The sequence below is a fragment of the Bubalus kerabau genome, chromosome 1 (genome assembly GCF_029407905.1).
Source record: "Bubalus kerabau isolate K-KA32 ecotype Philippines breed swamp buffalo chromosome 1, PCC_UOA_SB_1v2, whole genome shotgun sequence".
NCBI lineage: Eukaryota > Metazoa > Chordata > Mammalia > Artiodactyla > Bovidae > Bubalus > Bubalus kerabau.
The window spans coordinates 142,414,687-142,436,364 of record NC_073624.1 but is presented as its reverse complement, the minus strand read 5'-3'; the positions used below and the strand labels follow the sequence as shown (position 1 = coordinate 142,436,364).

Genomic DNA, 21,678 nt, shown 5'->3' with positions numbered 1-21,678 from the left:
CCAGGATTCCCTGTCCTTCACTATCTCCACGAGTTTGCTCAAACTCATGTGCACTGAGTCGGTGATACCATCCAACCATCTCCTCCTCTGTTGCCCTTGATCCTGCCCTTGATCTCTCCCAGCATCAGGGTCTTTTCCAATGAGTAGGCTCTTCACTTCAATGAGTAGGCTCTTCACATCGGGTGGCCGAAGTACTGGAGCTTCAGCCTCAGCACCAGTCCTTCCGACGAATATTCAGGGTTGATTTCCTTTAGGATTTTAATCTCCTTGCTCTCCAAGGGACTCTTAAGAGTCTTCTCAAGCACCACAATTCGAAGCCATCAATTCTTCGGCACTCAGCTTTCTATAATATGGTCCAACTCTCACATCCATATGTGACTACTGGAAAAACGATAGCTTTGACTATCTGACCTTTGTTGGCAAAGTGCTATCTCTGCTTTTTAATACGCTGTCTAGATTTGTCATAGCTTTTCTTCCAAGGAGCATGCGTCTTTTAATTTTCGTGGCTGCAGTCACTACCTGCAGTGATTTTGGAGCCCAAGAAAATGAAATCCGACACTGTTTCCACTTTTCCCCATCTATTTGTCATGAAGTGATGGGACCAGATGCCATGATCTTTGTTTTTTGAATGTTGAGTTTTAAGCCAGCTTTTTCACTCTCTTTCACTTTCATCAAGAGGCTCTTTAGTTCCTCTTTGCTTTCTGCCATAATGGTGGTGTCATCTGCAAATCTGAGGTTATTGATATTTCTCCCAGCAATCTTGATTCCAGCTTGTGCTTCAACCCAGTGCAGCATTTCGCATGATGTACTCTGCATATAATTCAAATAAGCAGGTGACAATATACAGCCTTGACGTACTCCTTTCCCAATTTGGAACCAGTTGGTTGTTCCATGTCTAGTTCTAACTGTTGCTTCCTGCCTGCATGAAGGTTTCTCAGGAGGCAGGTAAGGTGGTCTGGTATTCCCATCTTTTCCACAGTTCGTTGTGACCCACACAGTCAAAGGCTTTAGCATAATCAATGAAGCAGAAGTAGATGTTTTCTGGAATTGCCTTGCTTTTTCTATGATCCAACCAATGTTGGCAATTTGATTTCTGGTTCCTCTGCCTTTTCTAAATCTAGCTTGTATATCTCTAAGTTCTCAGTTCACCTACTGTTGAAGCCAAGCTTGAAGGATTAAGGAGATGGAAACTGGAAGGAAAAGCTAGATTTTGAGGAGTGCAGGGTTAGAGGGAAGTGCAATGAAGACACCCTACAAGTATACATCAAAGACTCTCTCAGATGCTTAGCTAACATCCAAGCTGTACGTGAACAGGACCCAACTCCAGGAAGCTGAGAAGAAATTCTTAGCAAAGAATTCAGAAGCCACACAATGTTGGGGAGATAGGTTGCAGTTTGGGTCGAGAGAAAGTATTACCTTTGGTGAACACTTGGGACTCTGAGTTGAGACCTCAAAAGTCCAGCCCTGTGAGTAAGGACCACACTCTAGGCATCATGGGTAAAACTGAAACAGACCCACAGTGGTAAAGCCTAAAATCAAGCCTGGACTGAATCAAGATGATCCACTAGCATTTTAATTGTCAGCCAGAAGAACAAGCTATTAACAACATTCTTTGGAGGAAAATAACAAATTCAGAATCTCCATAACACATTATCCATAATGTGTAATATACAATAAAGTTACCAGGACATCAAGCAGGAAAATGGCACTAACAAAAAACAGAAGACAAGAGAAACAGAACCAGAGATTACCCAGGTATTGGAATAGCAAGGAACTCTATGCTTAAGATGCTGAAGAAAACAGAGAAAGAGAACACAACAGACGAAAACTACAGAATGGGATAAAAGTTCTGTAAGTACAGGGACTTTGTCAAATCTTTGATGTCCAGATTACCTGATAAGACAGTGACTGCTCATGTGTTTGATGGGTCAATGAACAGTTAGTCGGATGGAAGAATGAGAGAGGTTATGTTGAGGGTTGGTGACAAAACCAAAGATTCTGAAATGCCAAGCAAGCATTAATGTATTTCATAGAACTTTGCATCAAAATCTAAAATAAACAACTATACATATGTATATACACCTATACTGAGCACAAGAAAACCAGGCAGTGGTACATTTACTTCATTCACTATTTCATCCATCCAATCTTGAGGACATTTTAACCAGCAGTTTCCTACTCCCTACTGAGTAAAAATGAAAGCACAATATCACAAAATGTTCTAAAGCCTTTATAAAAAGTAAAACAGCTTTAGATGTAGTAACATCTTACTACACGCATGTGTGCTCGGTCGTGTCCAATGCTTTTGTGACCCCATGAAGCCCACCTACTTTTGCGACCCCACCTAGCCCACCAGGTTCCTCTGTCCATGGGATTATCCTCACACGAATACTAGAGTGGGTTGCTATTTCCTGTTCCAGAGGATCTTCCCAACTCAGGGATCGAACTCACATCTCCGATGGCTCCTGCACTGGCAGGCAGGTTCTTTACCACTGAGCCACCCGGGAAGCCCCCTTATTCCATGTGCCCTGTACCAATTCCTCCCACCCCCACCCTGTGAACTGTTCTTCCTATACAATCAATATGATCCCCATGGAACTTGCTGTATTTATAAATTACCTCATCCCCTAGACATTGAAAGAAACCATTCCAGCGTATTTTCAAACTTAGGACCAGAGGGTACATCAAGAAAGTTTTAATTGGTTATAACTAGCCAGGTGGAAAATGTAGATTTGGAATCTGGAGAGAGAAGTAAAGCAATAAAGTCTGATGAGGCAGAGTAGAAAAACCTGATTATCTTAAGAGTCCCTGGTCCTGTAAGTTCTTAGACTCACCTGCATTGTAGTCTTGCCCTTCCTGCACCTTTCTCCTGCAGGTTTCTCTTTTTTTGGAAGGGGAGAGGGGAGGCATGCTGCATGGCATGCAGGATTTTAGTTCCCCAACCAGGTACTGAATCCGTGCACTATCCAGTGGAAGCTGTCTTAACACCTAGACCTTCAGGTGCCTTACACCCACCTTTTGATTTCAATAAATTATCCCTTTTGATTTAAGCTAATTTGAAATGGATTTCCATCACCTGTGAACAACAAAAATCCTAACTACAGCTAGATTACCAAGTGACTGCCCTCACCAAGAACTACATGCTAACTGCCTTAAAACTACAGGTTCATACTGTGTTCTTTCCCAAAGGAAAAAAAAGTATCACTTTCTATTAAACTTCCATTTATTTATTTGTGTCCTTGGGGAAAACTGTATATAAAGATGAAAAGAAAAGGAATACCATTACCAAACACAATAAACTGGCAGAGGAAAATCTAATGTACTCTTGAACCTTGCGGTAGTGTCCTCAATGGACAGCAAAGGAGAAAAGTCATTGAGTCTCCATTTCCAAATCAATTTACTATGAGTCTACTATGATGCTTCTAAAGTAGCATCCCCTAACTGTAAGTAGTACACCGACTGTGTAACTAATATAATGAACTGTACTTAGGATAACTGCTCAACTGTTAGAGAGGTCCAGGAAGACCTTTTTGATTTTAAGTCACTTTCTCCCACAGGCAGTCTGCTGCATCTCTCTGCTTCCTCAAGATTTCAGTTTACCTTGTCCCCCACGCCCACCCCTTTTTTAAGAACTGCCATCATCTGCTGTGAAGACAAATTACAGGATGAAAACCAACAGTGAGTCCTGAAATCAATCTGTGGGTCACAACCAGCATTTAAAAAACTCTAATAGTAAATATTAGAGTGCATCATATATAACACTATACAGACTCAGCTGGTAAAGAATCCGCCTGCAATGCAGGAGACCTCAGTTCGATTCCTGGGTCAGGAAGATCCCCTGGAAAAGGGGATAGGCTACCCACTCCAGTATTCTTGGACTTACCTGGTAGCTCAGACAATAAAAGAATCCGCCTGCAATGCAGAAGACCTGGGTTCAATCCCTGGACTGGGAAGATCCCCTGAAGGAGGGCATGGCAACCCACCCTAGTACTCTTGCCTGGAAAATCCCCACTGACAGAGGAGCCTGGAGGGCTACAGTCCATGGGGTTTCAAAGAGTTGGACACAACTGAGACTAGCACAACAGAGTATATCATATACAATACTATATACACATACACAGCACTGTTTCAGTTTTTTACATTTTTGTCTTACTTGGGGTTAAATTTATGAATATCCCTGCATTTTGCACAATTCCAAGAGACACATCCATAAGGAACCAAGCTCTGAAGTAATATACACTTAGGGATGTGTGTACTGTCATTAAGTAAAAATTTCTTATTGTGGATCACAGTTAAAACAAATGGGCAAACATGATCTAATAGAAAGATGAGATACTTTATTTAGAATCTTGCTTTCAAATCCAACTATCACCACTTACTCTGCAGTTCCGAGATTTCATCTGTAAAAATGTTAAATATCTCATACAGCTACTGAGAAAACAAAATAATAATATTTGTAAGTGCCTGCTGCCAACCCCAGGCCTCTGTAATTACTGGCTAAGTCTTAGTGCTCTACTGCCATCCCTCAGAGTGCTTCCACCAAGCTTAGCCTAGCCTGTGACAAGATGAAATTTTCCTTGATATTTTTCAGGGCAAGATTTTATTTTTATTGTCAATATAATTAACATGGAGTATTTACAAAGACCCCATACGTACAAGGCCATCCTTTGGACCATCAGATCAGATCAGATCAGGTGCTCAGTCGTGTCCCACTCTTTGTGACCCCATGAATAGCAGCACGCCAGGCCTCCCTGTCCAGCACCAACTCCCAGAGTTCACTCAGACTCGTGTCCATCCAGTCAGTGATGCCATCCAGCCATCTCATCCTCTGTCGTCCCCTTCTCCTCCTGCCCCCAATCCCTCCCAGCATCAGAGTCTTTTCCAATGAGTCAACTCTTTGCACGAGGTGGCCAAAGTACTGGAGTTTCAGCTTTAGCATCATTTCTTCCAAAGAAATCCCAGGGCTGATCTCCTTCACAATGGACTGGTGGATCTCCTTGCAGTCCAAAGGACTCTCAAGAGTCTTCTCCAACACCACAGTTCAAAAGCATCAATTCTTCGGCGCTCAGCCTTCTTCACAGTCCAACTCTCACATCCATACATGACCACAGGAAAAACCATAGCCTTGACTAGACGAACCTTTTTTGGCAAAGTAATGTCTCTCTTTATTTAAATGAGAAGAATTGAGCACTCTAAAGAGCAGTTCAGCTTCTCAACAAACATATTCTCAGCACTCTTAAAAGGGCCAAACACAAAGAACACAATTGTGGTCACACAGTCACATGGACTCTGTCCTTAGAGTTTGCAGAGTAGGTAAGCAAAGCATGAGCAACACAGCCATATGTAAATTAAAGTCTGACATCATTCCCAAATAGACCAAAAACAAAAAACTAGCAATTACCTCACATAAGTTTTGACATTTGCTACTAGCACTTGCATCACCAAAATTAAGTGTAAGGAAAGAAACGCCTAAATATACACTAAGTAATTTTATAAGTTACAATTTTCCATATTGAAGATTTATGGGAAAAAAAAAAAAAAACTTATTCAGAGCCCAAAGACTAGTTATTCCCCACTACCAAGGTAAATACAATTCATCCTATTTTCCTTCTGACCAACTTCAAACACCAGAACATTAGAACATAGTATTCGTACTATATGTTAAAATGACGATTTCAAGCTGGTCTCTTCCATATCTTAAAAATCACTGTGAGGAAATAGGCCTACAAATTCATACTGCAAATCTAACATAAAGGAAGAAATACTAAAGCAGAGGAGGGCTTCCCAGGTGGCGCCAGTGGTAAAGAACCCGCTTGCCAATGTAGGAGACATAAAGACCTGGGATTGATCCCTGGGTTGGAAAATTCCAATAGAGAAGGGCATGGCAACCTACTCCAGTATTTTTCCTGCCTAGAGAATCCCAGGGACAGAGGAGCTCGGTAGTCCATAGTGTCAGACACGACTAAAGCGACTTAGCACCATGCACTAGAGCAAAGCCACTAGATATTGACAAAGAATCTGTAATTCAATATAGATAAGGGCCATATTGATATGAATATTTTAAGTATATTAAGACAGAAGAATTACTAGAAAGAAGTCATGATATCAACATAAGGTAGCTCCATAATGTATTTGAGTCACTAATCTACTTAATTTGTCTAGGCTTATTTATCTGTAAAGCTGGGAAGCAATTCTTACTTAATTTCAAGGATGCTCTGAGGACACATGATTATAAATCTAGGTACTGTAATAAGTCCTTATGCAATCAACTTGGAATACACTATGATGTCATTAGAAAAAGCTTGTATAGACTAATGGGATGCTCAAAGGCACTCAGAATTATAGCATTGAGAAGTATTTCTCATGTTGAATCTGCTGGATACTAGAATGAATATTGGCTGGCATAAAAGAATGTGATTGTCTTAAAAAAAATTCAGAGTTCTAATGAAAATACTAATTTGAAAAAAGATACATGCAACCCAATGCTCACAGCAGCATTATTTACAATTGCCAAGATACAGAAGCCACCAACATACCCATCAACAAATGAATAGAAAAGGGTGTGATGTATGTGTATATGTATATATAGATATGTATATCAACACATACACACCACACACACACAAATAATGGAGTACTACTCAGCCATAAAAAAGAATGAGATGTTGCCATTTGCAACATGGATGGACTTGGAGGTATAAGTGAAATGAGTCAGGTAGAGAAAGACAAACACTGTGACATCACTTACATGTGAAATCTAAAGGAAAAAAATGAATGTATGAATATATTCAATAACAAAAACACAGACTTGGATACAGAAAACAAACTAATGATTACCTGTAGGGAGAAGGAAGAGGACAGGGCAAGACAGGATAGGGAACTAAGGGGTACAAACCACATAAAACATATAAGCTACCAGGATATAGTACAACAGAAAATGAAAAAAATCTGTCTTTTAAAACTGAGTGACAACAAATTCAGAGGCCAGACACTGATACTTAGCATAGTTAAAATGATTCAAGTAAATGTTAATTTCTGTTCTATTGTTCTCTTCCATTAAACAACTAGACCTAAAACTTAAATCTTTCAAATCTCAAATGGCTTAAGAATTCAAGATGCCAAATTTTTGATACTTGTCCACATAAATTGTATGGTTGGATTATGGATTTATGCTAGACTCCTAAGACTACTCAAAATTCTCTTCTATAAAAAGGTAATACCACTGGCAAGTCAACTAATTTTTCCTAAACTGGTGATTCTGCTGCTCCATCTAAATTTTCACCCAGTTCCAGTCTTTTCCTAAGCTACCACACACTAGTGGGGCATTTGGCTGGGGTTATGCTGAAGCAAGCAGCCAAATAAAGTGAAGTTAACTGGAACTGAACCAATGGTCATTTTGCAAGGACACTTGAACTTTGAAGCACTTTGTGAACTGCTGGTTATTTCTAATAATAATTAGAAATAATTATTCTGTGAAATTTCCTGTGAAGTTTCAGTACTGAGCCATCCATTATATTTCACTGCCAAGTATATGTCACCTTAAAACCAAGAAGAGTGCAAGACATTTCCCTGGTTTTAAAAAAAAAAAAATCACAAATCTAGTCTGGTTCTTTTAAAGTGTAAACAACTCTTGCCAATGGGGGCAGGGCTCAACAATAAAACTGGAAAGCACTTCTCATAGCAGCTAACCTAGCACCAGCCATCTGGGAACCATAGCTTTAGGTCCTAGAATCTTAAACTTTTTAAGCTCAAGTCCAAGTGAGATTTTTAAATTAAGAGTTTTGGTCTGATTATTGTAGTAACTAACTCTTACACTTCATTACATACCAGGTACTGTTCTAGGCTCCTCACTTCTATTTACTCTCTTAATCCTCATAACAAACCACAAAGAGTGAGATCAACTAATTTGCCCAGAATTCAAATCCAAGCCGTTTAGGTCCAGAATCTATACTCTTAATCCACCAGGCTGTACTGCTTCTCTACAGAATGGTTTGATTCCAGCCCAGAGCTCTCCCACCACACGTGTTTTCAGGGTTCCAACGTGAGAAACTAATAATTTTCCATACGTTCTTTTTTTCAAACCCACTATCGTAGTTGAATTGAAAAAAGTTACCTTGTCTGTCTACAACTTTAAGTAATCTAACTTTTGTATCCAAAATAGACACCCTCTCTGGAAAACCAAAAGATACAGTGGCCAGGCGGAAAAAAACTCGTGTTTCTTGTTTTAAAATCGCTACACCTGAGGTGCCTAAAAACATAATAATGAGCTATCAATGCTTTTTCTGAGAAAGGTAAACATCTACCATACTTGCATGATACCTAGTGATGAAACTGAGCTAGAAACAGGCACTGCCCTGTCTTTTCTCTCCAGCTGTCTCTAATTTAGTTGAGAAAGCCTCAGTTCATGCATGTGAACACAGGTGAGAAATGGGTGAAGGGAAACGGGGGTGAGAGGTTATGATTTCTCCACAGCGGGGACGCTCAGACTTCAGACCCTGTGTTAGAAGTTAGAACCAGTATCACACACCATTTCTGCCCCAGCTGGCTTCAGTGTCTCTCCAGGCTGCAAAGAGGTGGTTACGTGGCGCTTGGAGGCATTTCCTCCGGTCTGGAGAGGTGGCAGCCCTCGTTGGTGGGAGCCCCTCGCCCAGGGCCCTGGGGTAGGGGGCGCCTGAAGGCGGCGGGAACAGGAGGCAGGAGCTTCCCGGGGATCCCCGAGGGACCCTCTGCGGTTGCTTGGCTGGAGCCGCTGTAGGGCCGAGCCTGTCTGCGCCCCCCAGATTTTAGGATCACCCGCGCCACACCAGCTTCCCGGCCTCCAGTCAGCTGCACGCCGACACGGGGTCCTGAGGCAAAGGTGCCCGAGAGCCGACGCAACCCTCTGTGGGGCACTCACCAGGTTGAGGGGTCCTTCCATTACTTCCATAGACCCCGGGGTAAGCGGCGGCCTGAGGAAGGGGAGCGACGGAGCCCGGGCACATGGAGGGGAACAGCTGGAGAGCGCGAACGCAGCGGCGGCGACTGTGGCCCCACTCCGCGCCCCCAGAGCCAGCAGCGGGCGCAGAAGGAGCAACAACCCCACCACTTCCTCCTCCGGCGCCGCGTCGCGGGCCCGCCTCCTACGCCACGGCCACGCACGCGTCAAGACGTCACACGCAGCTGGTTCAAGGTGGGAGTGAGGACAGGGAGTGGGTGGGGCTCAAGGAAGGCGGGGCACGGACAGACTTTCTCGCGGTCCGTCTTTCCTCTCGCGAGAAACATAGCTTCTGCTGCTTGAAGCCTCATACGTCACCTGCAGAGGTACAGCCGTGTAGGATTTTAAGTGGCCGAGTTCTGCTATCGGTCTCTCCTACGTCCTTCCAGCGTAACTTCTCACAAATTTACTCAGTATTGCCAGATCCACCCTTGCTCTCAGGCTCCGGGCTTTGTTGTTGCACCTGATTTTTTCCCCCCACAGAAATGAGATTTGAGCAATGGTGGCTGAGCGGTAAAGTATTTGCCTGCACTGCAGGAGCCACCAGACCAGGGACAGAACACGGGTTTGATCCCTGGGTCGTGAAGATCTCCTGGAGAAAGGCATGCAACCCACTCCAGTATTCTTGCCTGGAAAGTCCCATGGACAGAAGAGTCTCGTGGGCTACAGTCCATGGGGTCGCAAGAGTTGGACACGACTTAGCCACTTTGCACGCACTGGCTTAGACTCTGTTGGAGGAAGACAAACGATTCAGGGTTGTGCCCTCAAGTTGCTAACAAATCAATAAGAAAATAATATGGGTCTCAAGTAACCATATACCATATATACCATAACCATATACTATTCATTCAATAATTATGTGTCAGACCACTACAGTGAGTTCTTTCTGTTCAGAAATTCACTGGTAAAATAATATGATTTATGCTGTAAAGGAAACCATTGTGATAGAGGCACCATGAATTCTGCCACTTAAATCCTTTCAAAAGCCTTCTGAGCTTGGGAATTAACCTGGTGGTCCAGTAGTTAGGACTCCAGGCTTTCCCTGTGGAGGGCACAGGTTCTATCCCTGGTCTTTTAGTTAAGATCTTACAACCTCATGGCAAAAAAAAAAAAAAAAAAGCCTTTTGAGCTTGGGAGAGGACACCAGCTTGGCCTATAGGTTGATCGCAGCCTTATGAGATCTTGAGCAGAGGACCCATCAAAGCCATTTCTGAATTCCTGATCCATGGAATTTATGAAGTAATAAATGTGTGTTGCTTTAAGCCACTAAGTTTGTGGTAATTTATTATAAGGCCAGGAAAACTATTAAGACCCCTGAATGCTTGCTAAGTCGCTTCAGTCATGTCCAACTCTTTGCAACCCTGTGGATCATAGCCTGCCAGGCTCCTCTATACATGGGATTCTCTAGGCAAGAACACTGGAGTGGGTTGCCCGTGCCCTCCTCCAGGAGATCTTCCAGACCCACAGATTGAACCTGCGTCTCTTGTGTCTCCTGCAGTGGCAGATTTTTTTTTTTTTTTTACCACTAGCACCACCTGGGAAGCCCATTAAGACCCCTGCTGCTGCTGCTAAGCCACTTCAGTCGTGTCCGACTCTGTGTGACCCCATAGACGGCAGCCCACTACAAGGTGGTAAAATCCACAGGCAGAGCTTTCTTGTTTTTATTTTTGTTTTTCTGGCCATGCCATCTGGCTTGCAGGGGTAGGGGGTGGTCCCTGGAGAAAGTGAACCAGGCTTCATTTTCTTGACCCGAGAGAAACCATTTTTGGCTGGAACCAGGAGCCTGCACCAGGACTGCTCTATTGTTTCTTGACTTCTCCTTTTTTCCTACATTCCCTCCCTTTCCTGTTTATCGGCCTGTTAGAATGTGCCCTTTGGAACCCAGGGAAGGTTGAGGAGGTTGAATGAAGCTTATTTCCTGCAAACAAGAAACAAGGAAAGGATTTATACCCAGCAGGTACAAACAGGGTCCTCTACAAACAGGGTCCTGCTCTGTTTATACAAGAGTAGTGAGAAAGTGTAAAAATATATCTAACTCTGAAGAACCAATCTCTTTTCCTACACATAAGATAAAAATTTAAGTAAAACAATGGCTAAACTTCAGAGAAAGCCAGTTTGCTGGCACAGTTACCACATAAGTGGATAACACTCCTGTACTAATTAGGTATAAGGACTCATCTTCTTCCTTTGTCATTCCTTGATATGAAAGGAACTGCCAAATCATTCCCCCATTTCCAACTGTGTCATAAGCAAAGGGGGAAGACTGCCTTTAAGTGGAAACAACCTGTAGTTTTAAAACTGACCATGGTATGGAATGGGAGAAGGAAATGGCAACCCACTCCAGTATTCTTGCCTGGAGAATTCCATGGACAGAGGAGCCTGGCGGGCTACAGTCCATGGGGTCACAAAGAGTCGGACAAGATGAAGTGACTAATGCTACACTATGGTATGAAACAGAGGGTAAGTTGATTCATCTGCTTCTTGAAGGTTTAAGTTTTTCTTAAAACTTTATCCCCATTTCCCAATAGCAATGGTTTAACCTTGTTAAACACTGGTTTAACACTGCAGGTTTCCAAGCATTTATATGTATAGGTGGGCACTCATTCAGTTCCAACCGATTCAAATTAGCGGCTTACCCAATGTCATAAAATTAGTAAATAGCCAAGTTCGTTTTTGAATCTAGGTCTGTCTGGCCATAAGCCCAGTACTCTTTCCACTACGAGCAGCTAAATATCTTCTGGAGTGACATCCTGAGTTGGTAATGGCAGAAATAGACTCTTAGGGTAACCCACTGTAATTACATAGGTTATTTTAGGTTTTCCTAAGTTCACAGTCCTAAGTACCAAGAGATTCGAGCTAAAAAGAGAGTTGCTATTGTTAGTGGCTCTATTCTCTGGGGCAGTTGCCAGGAACTATTCACCAACCAGACTAGGCAGGAACAGCCCATGTGAGGGAGAGGCAGGGTGGCCACGAGGTTGCAGTCTCTAACCCCCTGGACTCTGAGCCAAGCTGTCCAGTTGCTTCAGCCTGAGCCAAGATGAAGAGAGCCAAGTCAGGCAGGAGTCAGGCATTCTGTTCAACAAAGTTCAACAGAGAGAAGGCCAAGGAAAGTAGAATTTCAGTGCAGGTTTCTTACCAGTAAGCTGATACTAGGGAAAAGTCTGTCGAATAAAGGCAGAAAAGCAATGATTTAACCAGTTCTGCATTAGACGTTTCTCAAATAAAAGAGCAGAAGAGAATTCTCCAGAATGCCCAATGTCCTTGAACCATGCATCTGCTGGTACACCGGTAGGACTGCCTTAATTCTATCTGTAAAATATAATTCACCTGTTGATCTGTGCTGGGTCAGACACAAAAGAAACAGTTTTCATATATATTTTATTCTCAGATTTGTCAGAATACCGAGGCCTCTATAATCAAAGCTCTTGAGACATTATATTCACCATCTCCAATTACAGAGACCTCAAATTTCCAGCTCTACCCCCTTGCTTTGACGCTCAGCTGCAAAATCGTGGTCTATCTGGATTTTGTTTCAAACAGAATAGCCACATACTAAGAAAGAGTCAAAAGAATCGTGAGCTATTAGAAGATGGAGTTTGATTACTTTTTAAATAAATGTTGATAAGACTTAGAAAATGAGTGGTAGGAAAGAAATGAATGAAGTCATAGAAGTTCAAAGATTGTTTTTCCTTAAGTTTTCTAGGAGAAATTTGCCTCTAGCTTCCTTTAAAAACATTTTCTAGGTCTTCCCTGGTTCAGTGGTTAGGAATCTGTCTGCCAATGCAAGGAACACAGGTTTGATCCTTGGTTCAGGAAGATTCCACATGTCCCGGGGCAACTAAGCCCATGCACCACAGCTACTGAACCTGTACTCTAGAGCCCCTGGTCTGCAACAAGAAAAGCCACCGCACTGAGAAGCCTGCACACCTCAACTGGAGAGTAACCCCCACTCACTACAGTTAGAGAAAGCTCGTGTTCCATGTCCCTACTGCCATTCCACCTAAGCAACACAAGCACAGGAGACCTCTTGACTGACCATCCAGGCTGAAGACCTGTGAGGGCTTCAGGGAAGAAAGGGTTCATAGCAAAGCAGCACAGAAAAATACTAGTAAACATTCTACCACTAACTGAATTTTTTGCCTCTTTGGCTGTATTACTTCTCCAATGGTCTTTTTCACAAGTCTTTATACTCTTTCTACCCTTCAGGAAACTGAAAAACCCTTGGGCAAAATCTGTCTTGAAACTGTGTAAGCCTGAATTTCCAAAACAAACAAAAGAAAGAAGGGTGGGAAGAAGCTGGGGAGGGGAGAAGGAGGAGAGAGGGAGGGAGAGGGAGGGAGAAAACGAGGGGGGAGGGTGAGAGTGAGAAGGAAAGGAGGAAAAAGAGAAAAAGGAAGTGAGGGAGGGAGGAAGAAAGGGAGAAAACAGAGAGAAAGAAAGGAGAGAAAATCTGAAGACACTTTCTACACTTTATCCTGACCTGTTTACATCATATGCTGTCGACATTCAGTCCAGAAGCAACTGTGGGAAAAATGATGCAACCTCAGATGTTTAGGATGTCAGGACTGCAGCCAGAGAATTTTCACAGCATACATGGAGGCTAGCCAGACTTCAGCTTTGGCCAGACACTTAGAGATTATTCCACGCTGAATTCTGTCTTGCCAGTACTAGAATCCACAGGACTCTGATTAACTCTTCCACAGTTTGACCGCCATGTTCATCACACTCTTCCAGTTTACATTTTGAGGGAAGGGGGAAAAGTAATTAGAGAAATAGACCAATTAGATAATTTGAGGCCACAATATTGAAATAAAGAATTTTCTTGAGTTCACTGCACCATCTGGGAAGCCCAATTGCTTTAGTATCTTCTCTAAAAAAATTAGAACATTTTTCTCTGCTATAATACCTTAATTGTACATTACACAATTAACATTCATTCCTTAACATCCACCTATACAATAAACTTTCCCAATTATTTTCAAAAAGTAAAATTGTAGCAAGTCAAGACCCAATTAAAGTTCACAACTTACATGTAACTGCTATGTCTATTAGTTTCTTAATTGCTTATCTTGATTACAATAACTCCTGATTCTCCATTTTATTTCTTGACATTTACCTCTGGGAGAAACGTGGTCAGTTGTCCACACTTCTAGTTGATATTTGATCATTGATTATTCTGTATTTTAAAATCATTGATAAGATAAAATATTATGTATACTCTGGTCAATATTTATTTACAACAAGGCTTAGAGTAAGTAAAATAAGGAATATCAAATTTTGAGTTAAAACCATGAATCCTGTGCCATTCCCTGGTAGCTCAGATGATAAAGAATCTGCCTGCAATGCAGGAGACTTCGGTTCAGTTCCTGGGTCAGAAAGATTCTCTGGAGAAGGGAAAGCTACCCACTCCAGTATTCTTGGGCTTCCCTGGTAGCTCAGACAGTAAATGGTAAAGAATCTGCCCACAATGCAGGAGATCTGGGTTCAATCCCTGGCTTGGGAAGATCCCCTGGAGGAGGGCATGGCAGCCCACTCCAGTATTCCTGCCTGGTGAACCCTCATGGACAGAGGAGCCTGGTGGGCTATAGTCCACAGGGTCGAAAAGAGTCAGACATGACTAAGCACAGCACTTTTTGTTGCAAATAGCAGAAATCAGTCTTGACTAGATTAAATGGGCAATTTAATTGAAATTTGTAGAAGTCTGTAAAAGAAGTCTAGAGGAGGTCAGTCCAGGTCTGGCATGGCAGATTCACAGCAGGGACCCACAGTCTCTCTCCACTGCAGTGCAGTTATGTGGTTTTCATCTCAAGGTTGCAATCAAGTTACACTCCCATCTTGCCATCCAATCCCATCATTTCATGGCAAAAAAAAAAAGAGGAAAAAGTGGAAAGAGTGACAGCTTTTATTTTCTTGAGCTCCAAAAACACTGCAGATGGCGACTACAGCCATAAAATTCATAGACAATTGCTCCTTGGAAGGAAAACTATGACAAATCTACACAGCATATTAAAAAGCAGAGACATCACTTTGCCAACAAAGGACCATCTAGTCTAAGCTATGGTTTTTCAAACCAGCAGCTGTGACTACTGGATTTTCCAGTAGTCATACGCAAGTGTGAGAGCTTGATCAGAAAGAAGGCTGTTGTTCAGTTGCTAAGTTGTGTCCAACTCTTTGTGACCCCATGGACTAGACCCATTACAGGCTTCTCCTGTCATTCACTATCTCCTGGAGTTTGTTCAAACTCATTTCCATTGAGTTGGTGATGCAATCCAACCATCTTACCCTCTGTCAGCCTCTTCTCCTCTTGCCCTCAATCTTTTCCCAGCATCAGTGTCTTTTCCAATAAGTTGGCTCTTAGCATCACGCAACCGAAGTATTGGAGCTTCAGTGTCAGCATCAGACCTTCCAATGAATGTTCAGGTTTTATTTCCTTTAGGATTGACTGGTTTATCTCTTTGCAGTCCAAGGTACTCTCAAGAGTCTTTTCCAGCACCGCAATTCAAAAGCATCAGTTCTTCTGTGCTCAGCTTTCAAGTCCAGCTTTCACATCGGTACATGATGACAGGAAAAACCATAACTTTGACTATAAGGATCTTTGTCAGCAAAGTGATGTCTCTGCTTTTTAATATGCTGTCAAGATTTGTCATAGCTTTTCTTCCAAGGAGCAAGTGTCTTTTAATTTCGTGGCTGCAGTCACAGTCTGCAGTGATTTTGGAGCACAAGAAAATAAAATCTGTCACTGTCTCCACTTTTTCCCCATAAATTTGCCATGAAGTGATGGGAGCAGATGTCATGATCTTCGTTTTTTGAATGTTGAGTTTTAGGCCAGCTTTTTTACTCTCCTCTTTCACCCTCATCAAGAGGCCCTTTAGTTCCTCCTCATTTTCTGCCTTTGGAGTGGTATCATCTGCATATTTGATCAGGGAGATCAAACCAGTCAATCTTAAGGGAAATTAACCTTGAACACATGTTGGAAGGACTGATGCTGAAGCCGAAACTCCAGTATTTTGGTCATCTGATGTGAACAGCTGACTGATTGGAAAAGTCCCTGAGGCTTGGAAAGACTGAGGGCAGAAGGAGAAGAGGGTGTCAGAGGATGAGATGGCTGGATGGCATTACTGATGCAATGAACATAAACTTGGGCAAATTTTGGGAGATGGTGAAGGACAGAGAGATTTGGTGTGCTACCGTCTGTGGGTTTGCAAACGGTCGGACATGACAGGGCCACTGAACAACAACAACAACATCTGCATATTTGAGGTTGTTGATATTTCTCTTGGCATTCTTGATTCCAGCTTGTGTTTCATCCGGCCCAGCATTTCACATGATGTACTCTGCATATAAGTTAAATAAGCAAGGTGACAATATACAGCCTTGACGTACTCCTTTCCTGATTTGGAACCAGTCTGTTGTTTCATGTCCAGTTCTAACTGTTGCTTCTTAACCTGCATACAGGTTTCTCAGGACCAGGTAAGGTGGTATGGTATTCCCATCTCTTGAAGAATTTTCCACAGTTTGTTGTGATCCACACAATCAAAGGCTTTAGTGTAGTCAATGAAGCAGATGTTTTTCTGGAATTCACTTGCTTTTTCTATAACCCAACAGATATTGGCAATCTGATCTCTGGTTCCTCTGCCTCTTTGAAATCCAGCTTGTACATCTGAAAGTTCTTGGTTCATGTACTGTTGAAGCTTGAAGGATTTTGAAGATTACCTTGCTACATGTGATATGAGTGCAACTGTACAGTAGTTTGAACATTCTTTGGAACTGTCTTTCTTCGAGATTAGAAAGAAAACTGACCTTTTCCAGTCTGTGGCTATTGCTGAATTTCCCAAATTTGCTGGCATATTGAGTGCAGCACTTTAACAGCATCTTCTTTTAGGATTTGAAATAGCTCAGCTGGAATTTCATCACCTCCACTCATTTATTTGTAGTGGTGCTTCCCTAGGCCCACTTGACTTCATACTCCAGGATATCTGGCTCTAGATGAGTGACCATCTTGGTTATCCTATGACCATTGTGGTGTCTGGGTCATTACAACCTTTTTTGCATAGTTCTGTGTATTCTTGCCACCCCTTCTTAATATCTTCTCTTTCTGTTAGGTCCTTGCCATTTCTGTTCTTTACTGTGCCCATCTTTGCATGAAAATTTCCCTTGATATCTCCAATTTTCTTGAACAGATCTCTACCTAGTGTTGCCCATTCTACTGTTTTCCTATTTCTTTGCATTGTTCACTTAAGAAGGCTTTCTTGTCTCTCCTTGCAATTCTCTGGAACTCTGCTTTCAATTGAGTATATTTCCCCCTTATTCCTTTGCCTTTCACTTTTCTTCAGCTATTTGTAAGGGTTTCTCAGACAACCATTTTGCCTTTGTGCATTTTTTTCCCTTTAGGATGGTTTTGATCACCGCCTCCTATACAATGTTAAGAACCTCCGTCCATAGTTCCTCAGGCACTCTGTCTATCAGATCTAATGCCTTGAATATTCATCACTTCCACAGTATAACTGTAAGGGATTTTATTTAGGTCATATTTGAATGGTAGAGACATTACTTTGCCAACAAAGGTCCGTCCAGTCAAGGCTATGGTTTTTCCTGTGGTCTGTATGGATGTGAGAGTCGGACTGTGAAGAAGGCTGAGCGCCGAAGAATTGATGCTTTTGAACTGTGGTGTTGGAGAACACTCTTGAGAGTCCCTTGGACTGCAAGGAGATCCAACCAGTCCATTCTGAAGGAGATCAGCCCTGGGATTTCTTTGGAAGGAATGATGCTAAAGCTGAAACTCCAGTACTTTGGCCACCTCATGCGAAGAGTTGACTCATTGGAAAAGACTCTGATGCTGGGAGGGATTGGGGGCAAGACGAGAAGGGGACGACAGAGGACGAGATGGCTGGATGGCATCACTCACTCGATGGACGTGAGTCTGAGTGAACTCTGGGAGTTGGTGATGGACAGGGAGGCCTGGCGTGCTGCAATTCATGGGGTCGCAAAGAGTCACAAAGAATCGGACACGACTGAGTGACTGAACTGAACTGAATGGCCTAGTGGTTTTCCCTACTTTCTTAAATTTAAGTCTGAATTCTGCAATAAGGAGTTCATGATCTGAGCCACAGTCAGCTCTAGGTCTTGTTTTTGCTGGCAGTATAAAGCTTCTTCTTCGACTGCAAAGAATATACTCAATCTGATTTTGGTATTGATTTTTGTATTGATGATATTGATCTGGTGATGTCCATGAGTAGTCATCTCTTGTGTTGTTGGAAGAGGGTGTTTGCTATGGCCAGTATGTTCTCTTGGCAAAACTCTGTTAGCCTTTGCCCTGTTTTTTTGTACTCTAAGCCCAAACATGCCTGTTACTCCATGTATCTCCTGACTTCCTACTTTTGCATTCCAGTCCCCTATGATGAAAAGGACATCTGTTTTTTGGTGTTAGTTCTAGAAGATGTTGTAGGTCTTCATAGAACCAGTCAACTTAAGCTTCTTCAGCATTAGTGGTTGGGGCATAGACTTGAATTACTGTGATGTTGAATGGTTTGCCTTGGAAACAAACTGAGATTCTTCTGTCGTTTTTGAGATTGCACTGAAGTACTGCATTTTGAATTCTTTTGTTGACTAAGCTTACCTACTGTCCTCATCCATCAGAGGGCAGACAGGAGAAGCAAGAACTACAATCCCACAATCACTAGAATGAAATCCACAATCACAGAATAACTCAGTGAAGCTCTGAGCCATGCAGTGCAAGGGCACCCAAGATGGACAGGTCATGGTGGAGAGTTGTGACTAAATGTGGTCCACTGGTGAAAGGAATGGCAATCCACTTCTGTATCCTTGCCTGGAGAACCCCAACCATACTGTTGTATGCAAAGGCAAAAAGATGACACTGGAAGATGAGCCCCCCAGGTTGCTAGATATCCATATACTACTGGAGAAGAGTGGAGAAATATAGTTCCAGAAAGAATGAGGAGGCTGGGCCAAAGTGGAAACGATGCTTGGTTGTGGATGTGTCTGGTGGAAAAAGTAAAATCTGATGCCATAAAGAACAATATTGCATAGAAAGCTGGACCGGTAGGTCCACAGTTCAAGGTAAATTGGACACTGTCAGGAAGGAAGTGGCAAGAGTGAACATCGACATCTTAGGAATCAGTGGACTAAATCAGTGAACTAAAATGGACAGGAATGGGTACATTTAATTCAGATGACCATTATATCTACTACTGTTGACAAGAATCCCCTGAAAGAAGTGAAGTAGCCCTCCTAGTCAACAAAGAAGCCTGAGAGCCAAAGAATTGATACTTTCAAATTGTAGTGTTGGGAAGACTCTTGAGAGTCCCTGGGAGTGCAAAGAAATCAAACCAGTCAATCCTAAAGGAAATCAAACCTGAATATTCAATATAAGGACTGATGCTCCAATACTTTGGCCACCTGATGCAAAGAGCCGACTCATTGGAAAATACGGTGATGCTGGGAAAGATTGAGAGCAGGAGGAGAAGGGGGCAACAGAGGATAAGATGATTACAGAGCATCACTGACTCAATGGACATGAATTTGAGCAACTCTGGGAGATAGTAGAGGATAGAGAAGCCTGGCGTGCTACCTCTCTATGGGGTCACACAGAGTCAGACACAACTTAGCGACTGAACAACAGCAACAACAAAGTCCTGCTTATACCCGAATCTTGACAGAGACCCCACCTTTGAACCATTGTTTCAAAAACCTCATCAAATTCTTCTGAGTTGAGACACACAGTTTCTTGAGGCAGAAGCCTTTGTGTCTCCCTTTCCCTGGCAAGGTAATAAAGCTATCCTTTTCTACTTTACCTAAAAAACTACAAGATTTGATTCTGCACTGGTGTACAGAGAGGGTGAGCTGAGTAGTACATCCTTAGGGTCCATTCTCATGAACAATTTACACTTTTCCCCTTTCTTATGGACCTCAGTGCACAGATCTGAAATAATTACAATCCTTGGTTAATGTCCAACTGCCAACAACAGTCCATGTAGGCAATTTTTATTTATTTGTAACTTTTTATAATATAATCCATGAACCTACCAGAACTCCAAAACAAAGCTTACATGAACATTCTTGTGCATGCTTTCTGGAGCACATTATGCATTCATTTCTGCTGAACACATTTCTAGAACCAGAATTGCTGGGTCATGTGTTATGCAAATAAGCAACTTTAGTAGATATTGCCAGTTTTCCAAAATGCTTAAACTAATTTGCACTACCACCAGCACTGAATGGAAGTGTGACTTGCTCTAATTGCCAATACTCTTTATTTGTTGTGTTTTTAATTTTAACAATCCTATGGGTTTATAGATTATCTTATTCTTTAACTCCTTAAGAGTTGTCTTGTGCTCTCATTACTTTATACTAGCAAAGGACGTGCTCTTGAAAATGTCACCAGCAATTTCTTTCTCTTTCTTTGGCTGCATTGCACAGCTTGTAGGATCTTCGTTCCCCCACCATGGATTGAACCCAGGCTCTCAGAAGTGAGAGTGAGGGTTCTTAACTATTGGGCCACAGGGGAATTTGAGATGTCCCTATTAACTTCTTGATCACCAAGTCTAATGACCTTACTTCAAACCTTGCCCTTCATCTCTTAGTAACATCTGACGCCACTGACCACCACTTTCCTCTTGAAACTATATTCCTTTGATTTCCATGATATTGCATTATCCTAGAAGATATGTATTTATCCACAATATAAAAATCCAGTATACCCTGTAAGAAACAGAAAGGTTTTATTCTATCCATTTGGTGGTAAAAACCTACCCTGAACTATTATGAGACTAATCACGGTTCTTCTTTATCCCACTTAATGTTAAATTCACATAATTCACTAAAGACGTATTAGTATGTGCATTTATTATGAGATACTTGGGCTTTCCAGGTGGCGATAGTGGTAAAGAACCTGCCTGCTAATGCAGGAGACATAAGACACTTGGGTTTGATCCCAGGGTCAGGAAGATCCTCTGGAGGAGGAAATGGCAACCCACTCTAATATTCTTGCCTGGAGAATCCCTTGGACAGAGCATCCTGGCAGGCTACAGTCCTTAGGGTTGCAAAGAGCTGGACACAACTGCAACAACTTAGCATGCGGCACACACTGAAACAGGAGGGAAGGGGGCAGGGCAGAACCTTTGAAAGAATTACCTAGCCTGGGGACAGGACATAAACTGATTAGAACCAAATGGGTCCAAAATGGCAGATCAGTTGACTTCCACTAGACCTTGAGCCTAAGTATACACTCATTGTAACACAATGGTAAGCTAAATGACACACCTACAGGCACCATGACAGTTCCAAAGCCAACCATCAAAGACCACAAAGTTGATGGCAGCCCAATCCTGGAAATCCCCACCTCTTCCCTAAAATAGTTGGAATAATCCTCCCACTCATTGCATGCATGCATGCTAAGTTGCTTCAGTAGTGTTCAACTCTTTGCAACTCTATGGACCACATAACCCACCAGGCTCCTCTGTCCACAGGATTCTCCAGGCAAGAATACTGGAATGGATAGCCATTCCCTTCTACAGGGGATCTTCCTGACCCAGGGATCAAACCCAGATCTCCCACATTGCAGGTAGATTCTTTATCATCTGAGCCACCAGGGAAGCCCATCTGGCTCTCAGAGGTTTGGGTAAAAATTTGAGGGCTATAGTAGAAAAGGCATAGCCCTTGCAGTCAGATAAACTTGGGTGTGAAAA

The 21,678-nt window shown here is 42.4% G+C and overlaps 1 protein-coding gene across 2 annotated transcripts in view; it reads right to left on the bottom strand.

Annotated features, from left to right (window-relative positions):
* The window catches only part of NRBF2 (nuclear receptor binding factor 2), a 29,076-nt gene extending 19,875 nt beyond the window's left edge, over nucleotides 1-9,201 (bottom strand). Inside the window, exon 1 of one of the 2 annotated variants that reach the window (XM_055590350.1) lies at nucleotides 8,897-9,201. In XM_055590350.1, the coding sequence (XP_055446325.1) occupies nucleotides 8,897-8,981 (85 nt within the window). In that variant the 5' untranslated portion in view covers nucleotides 8,982-9,201. The remainder of the gene's footprint in view (nucleotides 1-8,896) is intronic. The other variant, XM_055590349.1, reaches the window with a different exon arrangement.
* Between the last annotated feature and the right edge of the window lie 12,477 nt (nucleotides 9,202-21,678).